The sequence below is a fragment of the Lithobates pipiens genome, unplaced genomic scaffold (assembly GCF_037356315.1).
Source record: "Lithobates pipiens isolate NorthernLeopardFrog02 unplaced genomic scaffold, aLitPip1_a1.2 Scaffold_55, whole genome shotgun sequence".
In the NCBI taxonomy this organism is placed as follows: domain Eukaryota; kingdom Metazoa; phylum Chordata; class Amphibia; order Anura; family Ranidae; genus Lithobates; species Lithobates pipiens.
The window spans coordinates 3,915,534-3,928,185 of record NW_027507877.1 but is presented as its reverse complement, the minus strand read 5'-3'; the positions used below and the strand labels follow the sequence as shown (position 1 = coordinate 3,928,185).

The 12,652-nt window shown below is 44.8% G+C and overlaps 1 protein-coding gene across 1 annotated transcript in view; it reads left to right on the top strand.

The window, feature by feature from the left end:
* Window positions 1-12,652, top strand: part of LOC143957703 (cytosolic phospholipase A2 gamma-like) — a 159,923-nt gene that overhangs the window by 133,463 nt on the left and 13,808 nt on the right. Inside the window, exon 14 of the mRNA XM_077467395.1 lies at window positions 9,454-9,611. Within this exon, the coding sequence (XP_077323521.1) occupies window positions 9,454-9,611 (158 nt within the window). The remainder of the gene's footprint in view (window positions 1-9,453; window positions 9,612-12,652) is intronic.

The window sequence follows — 12,652 nt, the reverse complement described above, 5'->3', positions numbered from 1 at the left end:
CCACAACCACGAAGATGGTAGAGTGGTTTTCAGAGGGTGGCAGTTCGACAATAAAATCCAGAGATCATCCTCCGTGGTCTTTCTGGGAAGGGTAGTGGCTTCAGCAGACCCAAAGCTTTAGACTTGCTGCCCTTATTCTGAATACAGATGGTGCATGATTTCACGTAGTTCCTGCAGTCCTTCAATAATGGTGGCCACCAAAACATGAGCTGGAGAACTAAGACGTCTTGTGCACGGTGAAGTGACCAGCTAACTTGTGGTCAGGGCAGGCATTGAGAACAGCAACTTGTACCTCCTGGGGATACGAAAATTTTATCTTGGTACCACAACAGATCGTCCCTTGTTTGTAGAGTGAAATCAGGCGGAGGAGAGGCACTTATAGAAGCTTGTTTGATCTGGGCCAGCAAGTTTCCCTGAAGCAAGAGGAATTTTCCTGAAGACAGGATGGTGTCTGGAGGTGAAGAGGCTTCGGACTCACTGAACATTCTCGAGAGGGAATCTGGCTTGGTTTTCTTCGACCCGGGCCTGTAGGTGATATGGAAGGAAACTCGGGTAAAGAAGAATGCCCACCTGGCCTGACGTGGCTTCAATCTCTTCGCAACCTTTAGATACTTGAGATTCTTGTGGTCAGTGTAGACAACAATTGGGTGTGCCACTCCTTCCAGAAGGTACTGCCACTCTGCAAGTGCAGTCTTAATTGCCAGTAGTTCTCAGTCTCCCATATAGTAGTTCCTCTTAGCTTAAGATAGTTTGCAGGAAAAGAATGAAACGGGGTGCAGGAGAGCCTTAGGTCCCTGTCTCTGGGAGAGTACTGCCCCACTGCAATCTCTGAAGCGTCTACTTCTAGAATGTATGGTAGTGCCGGGTCAGGGTGTTTCAGGACCGATGAAGAAGTAAACCAGTTCTTAAAGGTTACAAAGGCTTTCTGGGCTTCGGAAGACCAACAGAATTGAGTGCCTTGTTTTGTTAATTCCGTGATGAGGGAAATGATAGTGGAAATCCCTTAATAAACTTCCGATAAAAGTTTGCGAAGCCCACAAAGAGCTGAACACCTTTTTTGTCAGTAGGGGCTGGCCAGTCCAGAATGGCAGAGACCTTCTGAGGGTCCATCTTGATACCTTCCACAGAAATGATCAGTCCTAGGAACTGAATACTCTGTTGTTCGAACACATACTTCTCGGGTTTAGCGTACAAGCTATGGCATCGAAGTCTTGCTAATACTTTCTTAACGCGTTCATAGTGCTCGGACAAGGAAGGAGAAAAGATCAGGATAACGTCCAACTAGAAAATAACAAACAGGTCGAGATAGTCTCTGAAAATGTTGTGCACAAAGTGTTGGAACGTAGCAGGGGCATTACAAAGTCCAAAGGGCATAACTAAATACTCAAAATGCCCAAGCCGGGTGTGAAAGGCAGTCTTCCTCTCATCGCCACTCCAGTTGCGGACTAGATTGTAAGCACCACGCAGATCCAGCTTGGTAAATATTGCTGCCGTCCCCAGTCCTTTGAATAATTCAGGTACCAAAGGAAGGGCGTACCGATTCTTGATCGCAATTTTATTGAGCTCCTGATAATCTATGCAGGGGTGTAGGGAATGGTCTTTCTTCTCTATGAAGAAGATTCCTGCTCCTGCTGGAGAGGTAGAAGGCCGAATGAACCCTTTCTCCAGGTTGTGGTCTATATAAGTCTTTAGGGTCCCTAACTCCAACTCCATTAAAGGGAAGATTCTCCCACAAGGAATTTCAGCTCCAGGGAGGAGCTCAATCGGGCCGTCATGTGGTCTGTGAGGAGGAAGAGTGTCTGCACCCTTCTTGCTGAAGACATCTAGGAAACCGTGATGGACTTCAGGGATGGATTGACAGATCTCATTGTCTGCTTCCATATATAACAGAGGAGAGGGAACCTCAGGAGTCTCCAGCAGGCAATGTTGGCTACAATAGAAAGAGCTGATTTTCCCGGAAGTCCAATCAATCTGTGGGTTATGAGCACTCAGCCATGGTATGCCTAGGCTATTGGGAAATGGAGGGGATTTAATGATATCTAGGCACGGCAGTTCTTGGTGATTAACGGCAATGGTAGTTAATAGAGGCACCGTTTCCTGTGTGACTGGCCCAGACTTGAGAGCAGAACCATCGGCCAAATGTACAGAAAGTCCTTTCGCTCTAGGCCGCAGAGGAACGTGATGTCTAGTGGCAAAAGTTAAGTCCATGAAACCGCAGCAGGCTCCCGAGTCAATGATAGCGGTGACCTGGGTATTCCCTTCTGGGAGCTGTAAAAGAATGGAAACAGCCAGGTGAGAAGAATTATTAGGCAGAGCAAGTGCAGGAGCGGAGGATGTGGTGAAGCACTTACAGAGCATGGCGGGATCGGTCCTCACGTAATGTCCTGGTTCTCCGCAGTAAAGGCAAAGATTGTTAGCTCGCCTGCTTTGCCGTTCTTCTGGTGTAAGGAGAAGGCCTAACTGCATAGGCTCAGAGACATCAGGAGTAGAGGCCACTGGGGCTGGAGAGGCGGACTGAGGGAAACTGGGTACATGAGGGAGCATCCAGACTGGATGGGAAGGACCAGCAGAGCATTCAGATCTTCATTCCCTTAGTCACCTATCTATCTGAATAGATAGGTTAATGAAAGCATCTAGAGTCTCTGGGATGCCCACTCGGGCTAGTTCATCCTTCAAAGATTCAGAAAGACCCATGCGGAGCTGATACTGCAGGGCGGCGTTCCAGTTGGTGTCGGAACTCCAACGCCTAAACTCTGATACATAGTCCTCCACTGGTCTACCGCCTTGCTGTAGAGAGTGCAGGGCCACCTCCGCAGTGGCTGTGAGTTGCAGGTCTTCGTAGAGCTGAGACATGGCTCGGAAGAAAGAGTTCAGATCATCAAGAGAGGCATCCTTTTGCTCCAGAAGACGATGGGCCCATGACTGTAGTTTGCCCAGCAGCAGGGAGATGAGGAAACCCACTTTAGTACATTCAAGCAAAAAAGTTTGGAGTGGCAGAGCAAAGAAAAGTTTGCAGGCATTACGGAATGCTCTGAATTTACTACGGTCTCCTGAGAACCTTTTGGGTGTAGGGACCTTAGGTTTAGGCGGCAACATCACTACTAAGGGAGCAGGAGAAGTTGCAGGTGAAGGTGGTGAAGATGCAGACAGAACCTGAACACGTTCCTCCAGCCAGTTGTAACCTTCTTGCAGGTTCTTTACAGCTTGAGTAAGTCCGGCAAGATGACAGCAAAGTTCATCCATTGGAGAGGCTCCCTGCGTGGGCTCGGACATGGCTGTCCGGTACTGTCACGTACCTGGTGGTTGAGCCCACTTATGCAGGGAGCGGCTTCTTGTATTCCTCTGGCTCGAGAACCCCTGATAAAGCAGACATGGGCTTGGGAGTACAAAGAGGTACAAGTGCCTGACAGGTTACATAGTTAGTCAGGTTGAAAAAAGACACAAGTCCATCCAGTTCAACCTTAAACAATATATAAATAAAATAAAAAATATTGTAAAATCCAATATACCCAATTTTATACCCACAGTTGATCTAGAGGAAGGCAAAAAACCCCAGTAGAGCATGCTTCAATTTGCTACAGCAGGGGAAAAAATTCCTTCCTGATCCCCCAAGAGGCAATCGGATTTTCCCTGGAAAAACTTATAAATAACCCTATAAATGTCAGTACCCAGTTACATTATGTACATTAAGGAAAGCATCCAGGCCTTTCTTAAAGCAACCTACTGAGCTGACCATAACCACCTCTGGCGGGAGTCTATTCCACATTTTTACAGCTCTTACTGTGAAGAAACCTTTCCGTATTTGAAGATGAAATCTCTTTTCCTCTAGACGTAAAGAGTGTCCCGTGTCCTCTGGGTTGACCGTAAAGAGAATAACTCAACACCAAGTTCACCATATGGACCCCTTATATATTCGTACATGTTGATCATATCCCCCCTTAATCTCCTCTTCTCAAGAGTGAATAAATTCAGTTCCTCTAATCTTTCCTCATAGCTGAGCTCCTCCATGACTCTTATCAGTTTGGTTGACCTTCTCTGCACTTTCTCCAGTTCCCTGATATCCTTTTTGAGAACTGGAGCCCAAAACTGAACTGCATATTCCAGATGAGGTCTTACCAATGATTTGTACAGGGGGGGCAAAATGATATCTCTCTCTCTGGAGTCCATACCTCTCCTAATACAAGAAAGGACTTTGCTCGCTTTGGAAACCGCAGCTTGGCATTGCATGTTATTATTGAGCTTATGATCTACCAAAACCCCCAGATCTTTCTCCACTATGGACCCCCCCAGATCCTTCTCCACTATGGATCCCCCCAGTTGTACTCCCCCTAGTATGTATGATGCATATTCTTAGCCCCCATGTGCAGAACTTTACATATATTAACATTAAACCTCATATGCCACATAGTCGCCCAAGTAGACAGAGCTAGACATGTGCAATGACAAAAAATTTGTTCATTTTCGTTTTCGTTTCATTCGTTTTTTTTTCAGAAATTTGGAAAATCGAAAATTCAGGAATTTTAACATTTCGATTTTTTGGATTTTCACATTTCCAAATTTTTGGATTTACGAATTTCTGATTTTTTCCGAATTTCCGATTTTTTTCGAATTTTCCAATTTTTTCGGATTTTCAGATTTCTGAATTTCCGAATCTCCGAATTTCCAATTTACAAATATACGAATTTTAGATTTTCCAAATTTCGGAATTTCGGATTTCCAAATTGCGGATGTCCGAACGTCTGAATGTCCGAATTTCGGAATTTTCGGATTTGAGATTTGAAAGTCCAAACATTTTTAAATCTGAAAAAAAGAAAGAAAATCAGTTTAATTAATAACTATTAAATTAACGAGTACGAATTAATCCAAAGTTACGAATTATCTGAAATAACGAATGCCGCATCTTAACAAATGAAATGGAACAAATTAATAATAAATAATTAATAATAAATAATTAATAATAATAAAAAAAAAATTTAAATTATTATTAGATCGTTATTTTTCATTTGGTTAGATGCGGCATTAGTTATTTCAGATAATTTAATTCGTAACTTTGGATAAATTCGTACTCGTTACATTCACTAACAGAAAAATTTGAAAGGGAATTCTAATACCTATAATTTAATAGTTATTATTTAGAATTAAACAGATTTTCTTTCTTTTTTTCTGACTTTCGAATTTCCGAATTTCGGATTTTCTAATCTTCGAATTTCCAAATTTTGGATTTTCGGAATTCCGAATTTTCGGAAATTCAGAAATTTGAAAATGCGGAAATCCGAAAATCCGAAATTCATAAATCCGAAAATCCAAAATTTGCAAAAAATCCACAATTCGGAAATTTGGAAATTTCGGAAATTGAAAAATTCGGAAATTCAGAATTAACGAATTTGGAACTGAACGAATTGCACATGTCTAGACATCGGCTTGTAAATTGAAGACATCCTGTAAGGACGTTATTCCACTGCATAGCTCGGTGTCATCTGCAAAGACGGAAATGTTACTTTTGATCCCAGACCCAATATCATTTATAAAGATATTAAAAAGTAAGGGTCCCAACACTGAACCTTGGGGTACACCACTGATAACATGAGACCATTCAGAGTAAGAATCATTAACCACGACCAATTAGGATAGCCAGTTTTCTATCCATTTACAAACTGATATTTCCAAACCTGTAGATTTTACCTTACACATGAGCCGTGTGTGCGGAACTGTATCGAACGCTTTTGCAAAATCCAAGTATACCACGTCCACCGCCACCCCGCTGTCCAAGTATACCACGTCCACAGCCACCTCTCTATCCAAGTATACCACGTCCACCTCCACCCCGCTGTCCAAGTATACCACGTCCACAGCCACCTCTCTGTCCAAGTATACCACGTCCACCGCCACCCCTCTGTCCAAGTATACCACGTCCACCGTCACCCCTCCGTCCAAGTATACTATGTCCAACGCCACCCCTCTGTCCAAGTATACCATGTCCACTGCCACCCCTCTGTCCAAATATACCACATCCACCGCCACCCCGCTGTCCAAGTATACCACGTCCACAGCCACCTCTCTGTCCAAGTATACCACGTCCACCATCACCCCTCTGTCCAAGTATAATATGTCTACCACCACCCCTCTGTCCAAGTATACCACGTCCACCGTCACCCCTCTGTCCAAGTATACTATGTCCAACGCCGCCCCTCTGTCCAAGTATACCACATCCACGCCACCCCTCTGTCCAAGTATACAATGTCCACTGCCACCCCTCTGTCCAAATATACCACATCCACTGCCACCCCTCTGTCCAAGTATACCACGTCTACCGCCACCCCTCTGTCCAACTACACCACATCCACCGCCACCTCTCTGTTCAAGTATACCATGTCCACCGCCACCCCTCTGTCCAACTATACCACATCCACCACCACCCCTCTGCCCAAGTATACCACGTCCACTGCCACCCCTCTGTCCAAGTATACCACATCCACCGCCACCCCTCTGTCCAAGTATACCACGTCCACCGCCACCCCTCTGTCCAACTATACCACGTCCACCGCCACCCCTCTGTCCAAGTATACCACGTTCACTGCCACCCCTCTGTCCAACTATACCACATCCACCGCCACCCCTCTGTCCAAGTATACCACGTCCACCGCCACCCCTCTGTCCAAGGCTTTACTTACCTCTACATAATAAGAAATCAGGTTTGTCTGACAACTTCTGTCTTTCATGAATCCATGCTGTCTGTTGCTTAAAGTGTTTTTTTCAGCAAGAACTCATCTATGTGGTCTTTTATTAATCCCTCTGGTATCTTCCAACTATAGAAGTTAAACTAACAGGTCTATAGTTACTTGGTAAAGACTTTGTTCCCTTTTTAAATATAGGCACCACATTGGCCCTGCGCCAATCTAGTGGTACTATTCCTGTCATTAATGAGTCCCTAAAATTAGATACAATGGCTTTGAAATTACAGAGCTCAAATCTTTTAGGATCCGCGGGTGGATGCCATCAGGTCCAGGTGCTTTATCCACCTTTATTCTGTCCAAATTTTTCTGGACCATATCATTTTGAGCCATTGTGGATCATTTGGGGCTGTGTCACTACCACCCCTATTATGGACATGAGCTGCCCCGTGCTCCTTTTATACAAAGAGCTGAAGAAAGTATTTAATAAATAGGTGTCCAGTTTGCTCCTGGTCCTTTAAGGGGGATTAGGCTCCCTCCAGGTCCACCTGCCCCTCATCTATCCATTTAATGCATGTGCTTCCACTGTGGAGACGCTTACAAATATAAATTCATTAGCATACACAGGGTTCCATGAAGAGGCCTTGCAGCTTATGCATGCATTTGCAAATGTATGCTAACTAAACCCCTGTTTTTAACGCAGACTGATGGACAGGTTAATTTGGTCAGTTAGCAGACTGGTTGGTGAGTTGAGCCATGGTATGTTCTGTCTTTGTTTTTCATATTTAATAAATTAGCCTTCTCTTTGTCCCCAGTCACCCACTCCAGATTATTTTGTAAAGGGCCTACATGCTCAGACTTGACCTTTTTACTATTAATATATTTAAATAATTTTTTGGGGTTTGTCCTACTATCTTTTGCAATCTGTCTTTCGTTTTGAATTTTTGCATCCTTGATTTCCTTTTTACATATTCTGTTATATTCTTTGTAACATTTAAATGACAACAGTGTTCCTTATTTTTTTATATTTTTAAAAGCTCTTTTCTTATAGTTTATAGCTTTTTTTTAACTTTGGCCGTGAGCCACATAGGTTTTGTTATTAGCCTTTTAAACTTCTTGCCCATGGGAATATACTTTGCAGTGAGTTCACAGACAGTCTTTTTGAAGAATTCCCATTTCTGTTCTGTGCCCATTGATGCCAATATTCTCTCCCAGTCTAAGTCCTGGAAAGCGGCCCTCATCCTTGGAAAATTTGCTCTTTTCAAGTTAAGTGTTTTTATCTTTCCCGTATGTATTTCTTGTTTAGCGCTAACATCAAATGAAATCATGTTATGGTCACTGCTACCCAGGTGTTCCTTTATCTGAACAATAGTAATACACTCTGCATGGTTTGAGATTACCAGGTCCAACAGAGCATCATTCCTAGTTGGGGCCTCAATAGTCAATTTCTCAGTAGTTAAAATCCCCCATTATTATCACTATCCCAGCCCTTGTAGCCCTTTCCATCTGTGCAAGGAGCTGAGTCTCCACCTCCTCATTAACATTGGGTGGTCTATAACAAACTCCAACGATTAACTTTGAATTACACACATCTGTATGCAGTTCTACCATTAATGTTTCAGACTCATCACACTCTCCATCCACCAGGTCCTCTTTCACACTTGCTTTGAGATCACTTCTCACATAGAGACAGACCCCTCCATCTTTCCTTTTTACCCTGTCTCTCTGAACGAGTGCATAGCCAGGAATATTAATAGCCCAGTCATGTGAGGAATGAAGCCAAGTTTCAGAAATACTGATTACATCATAGCTCTCCTCATGCACCAGAGCTTCCAACTCACCTATTTTGCTTGGCAGACTTCTGGCATTGGTGTACAAACACTTTAATGCATTATTACATTTTGCTCTGGTGTTTTTCATATTATTTTTAGTAGTACAAATGGCACTATAGTTTCCAATGGCTGTTTGCAACATGGGAAATTTCTTGTCACCTGCCATATCCCTCCCCCCATCTATCCCCATTCTACCGTCCATTAATGTCTGACCCCTAGATGACCAGTCTGCCCGATGCAATTACGTTTTCACCCTACCCCCTCAATCCTAGTTTAAATACTCCTCCAGCCTTCCCATAAACCTCTTCCCCAGCACAGCAGACCCCCTTCCATTCAAGTGCAAACCATCTTTTTCATATATAGGTTACCGGTGTAAGGGCTGATCCGAACTTCTGATGAGCTGTGAGGAACCCAGTTGTGGACTGGATCTAGGGCCAGCAGGAAGCAGGAACAACAGGAATCTGGAAGCCAGACTAGGAGAGGAGGTGTATTGTAGTCCAGGAGCGGGAGCTGGTAGCAGAATTCCTCCCAATGATGGCGCAGAATTCCTCCCAATGATGGAGCACAATTCCTCCCAAATGACACCAATGATGGGGGATTTTGTACTTCTGAGGTCAAGCCCCTTAAAGTCTGAAGGACAGTAAACCAGCCCTTTGTTTAGAAAGTTTGGAGACCCCCTGGGCTAGATTTATGACATTAATTAGCCACCTAGTAGCGTCTGGTGACTGATGACCTTTCGTAAATCCTGATTGGTCTAAATGAATGATGGAAGGTGGTATGTCCACCAGCCTAGTAGCTAGCAGTTTAGCATACATTTCCAGGTCTTTATTTAACAAAGAAATAGGGCGAAAACTAGTACCAGGATCCTTCCCTGGCTTCGGTAGTGCAACTGTTAATGGTTTGAGCATTTCAGTGGATATTATAATCATTTTTATTGATTTCTTTTGTAGATAAAATACAGGAAAGCAGCGACCTCTTTGATAAAAAGCACATCCATCTGATCGATGCCGGGTTGGAAATTAATACTCCGTACCCCTTAATGTTACGTCCTCATCGCAAAGTAGATCTGATTTTGTCTTTTGACTTCAGTGCAGGAGATCCATTTAAGGTAACCACATTTTATAGTCATTCAATGCAACTTGCCAACAGCAGATATAAAATGTAATGAAAAAGTCATTAAATAATTATGGGAAAGGAGCTGAGCTGCCCTGGGTTCAGCTCAAGCATTGTTCTTCAAGCTCAAACCCTAACTCCACTAAAAGCAATAGAAGCCAAATCTGTCATACTAAAAATGCCCATTGATGGGGGGCGGGGATAAAAACTAGCATTGGGGAGGAGGGTACTGTTTTGGAGAACATGTATCAATGCAAAAAAAAAATTAAAATGTATGTGTATATATGTGTATATGTATATATGTGTGTATATATTGTAGACATGTCACTGGAGAAGTGGTCGAGGGGGTGTACATCTGACCTAGGTTGCTACACAGTGTGAGATGGTAAGTCCAGGATGGATCAGTTTCTCAGCAGCAATATGCTGCTGAGTTGTTATTTAATCTTGCCGGGCCTGGGTTTATATGGAATGGCAGGTAGGTTTGTTAGAGGGACCTGTCATTCCACACACCCCCCGGTCCAGTTCTGGGTTTTGGATCAGGTGAGCTTTGATCCTAATTAGCCTGGGAAGGTAAAGGCTCTGCGGGGCCTGCAGGTGCTCGCTCTCAGCCTGGGAATGAACAGTCTGTGTGTTGGAGGAAGCTGCGAGCGCAGCCACTGCTGGAGCTAAAACCCACCCTGCGATATCCAGGCGAAAGACGCTGTGTTTATAAGTGTCAGATAGGTGAGAAGAACCTGTTAGTAAGCGCCCAGCCGGGCTAGGTTGTTTGTTTTTATTTATTTCTGTTGTACTTAAAAAGCACGGTGTTGCCGTATATTTTTGTTTGTTGGACTGTTTGTACCACGAATAAACGCCAAGGTCTGCTTTATAAATTCCAAGTCTGCTGTGAACTGTGTCCAAACTCACCCTACCCCGGGAAGATCCCCTACAATTGGTGGAGAATTCGGGCAACACGGTTGCTAGGGGCAACGGGGTGGACAGACTTGGCTACAGCTGCTTATGTCCTGGGTGAAAGCTGCAACTACACTCCAAGAACGATCCAGCAACATGGAGGAGATGCTGAAGCAGTTTATGCAAGTGAGTTTGCAACAACAGCAGGCTCAGACAGAGGCCAATAGACGACATGAACAGTCCATGGCTGCACAACAGCAGATGCATAAGGAAGAGTTGCAAGCTTTGCGCCAAAGCCAACAACAACTTATCGAGCACCTGATAGTAAATCGAGAGGCGCCTGTGGTTGCTAATCCACCCACAGTGGAGAGAGCCACTCCAGAGATTTTTTTGGGGAGAAGGACTGTGCAGCAAGCGCTGCAAAAGATGACTGCTGAGGACGATGTTGAGGCCTATCTAACAGTATTTGAGCGCGTGGCTGAGCGAGAGAAGTTACCAGCCGCTGAGTGGGCAGAGGTAATTGCGCCCTATTTAACAGGTGAACCTCAAAAGGCCTACTATGACCTCAGTGAGCAAGAGGTTAAGGACTATACTCGGCTAAAAGAGGAGGTACTTGCCCGACTAGGAGTTACTACTGCAGTCCGTGCCCGGAGGGTACGCAACTGGAGCTACAGTCTGGACAAATCAGCGAGGTCCCAGATGTATGACCTAATCCATTTGGCAAGAAAGTGGTTGGAGCCAGACACTTCTACTCCTGCACAAATCCTAGAGAAGGTCGTGATGGATCGCTACCTCCGAGCGCTTCCTACTGACCTGCAACGCTGGGTGGGACAAGGTGATCCTAAGAATGCAAACGAACTTGTCAACCTTGTCGAGAGGTTCCAGGCGACTGAGGACTACCTCCGTGATGTTCCTGCAGCATCTTCACCTCCCCGGAACGCCAGATCTGTGCCGTCAGCTGGTAAGAGACTTCCATCTATTGGGGGAGTGTGGAGGGGTGCTGATGGAGGGAAAAGGGCTCAAGTGGTGTCTCAGGGACAAAAGACTGGTGATGGTCCCGGGTGGCTAAGGGGCTCTAAAAAGGACTCCTTGCCAAAGAGACCAGGCCCTATCCAGTGTTGGAGATGCCATGAGGCGGGACACGTGTCTGCCCATTGCCCTCTTACCACTGAACCCATGGAGTGTGACGCTAGCCGGCGTCAGTCGCTATTTGCGGAACCATCTTGTGCTGCAGTTCCTGGACTAGAGACTGAACCGCAAATCTGCAATATTACAATCAATGACCTTCCTGTTAAGGCGTTAATGGACTCGGGAAGCCTCGTAACCTTGGTGCATGCTAGCCTGGTGGCTGGGGACTTAGAGTCTAAAAAGCATATGAGTGTTGTGTGCATACATGGTGATACAAAAGTGTACCCTATAGTGCTGGCTAAAGTCGGGACTGAACAAGGCACCGTACAATATGAAGTGGGTGTGGTGAAAAACCTCATGCATAATGTAATATTGGGGCGCGATTTTCCATTATTCTGGGCTCTCTGGGAAAAAAGAAAAATCCCCAAAAGGAGTGAGGATACTTCTAAGGGGGTTGCCTTGTCCCCTGTGAATGATAAAAGTGTGCAGGATGAAAATGATTGTTTTCCTTTGCAGGTCCTGGCTGGGGAGGAGGAGGCTCCTCCCACTGAGCAAAATATACTAGACTTAGAGGTGTCTAGGGATAATTTTGGCGCTGCACAATTACAGGACCCCACTCTCAAAAATGCGAGAGAGCAGGTTGCTGTTATGAATGGGGTACCTCAGGAACCAGATGCTGAAAAAAGATTTCCACATTTTTCGGTGACTAATGATCTTTTCTATAGAGTCAATAAGATTAAGGATGAGATTGTGGAACAGCTTCTGGTACCTAAGCCGTACCGGCGTCAGGTGCTTGACATGGCACATAACCATGTTCTTGGGGGACACTTGGGGACTGACAAAACGCGAGAGAGGGTTCTCCAGAGGTTTTTTTGGCCGGCGGTATATGATGACATTAAAAAATACTGCGAGTCGTGCCCCACATGTCAGGTTAGTGCCCCAGTGTCACATTTTCGCAGTCCTTTGGTTTCGCTCCCTATTATAGAGGTGCCTTTTGAGCGTATTGCCATGGATTTA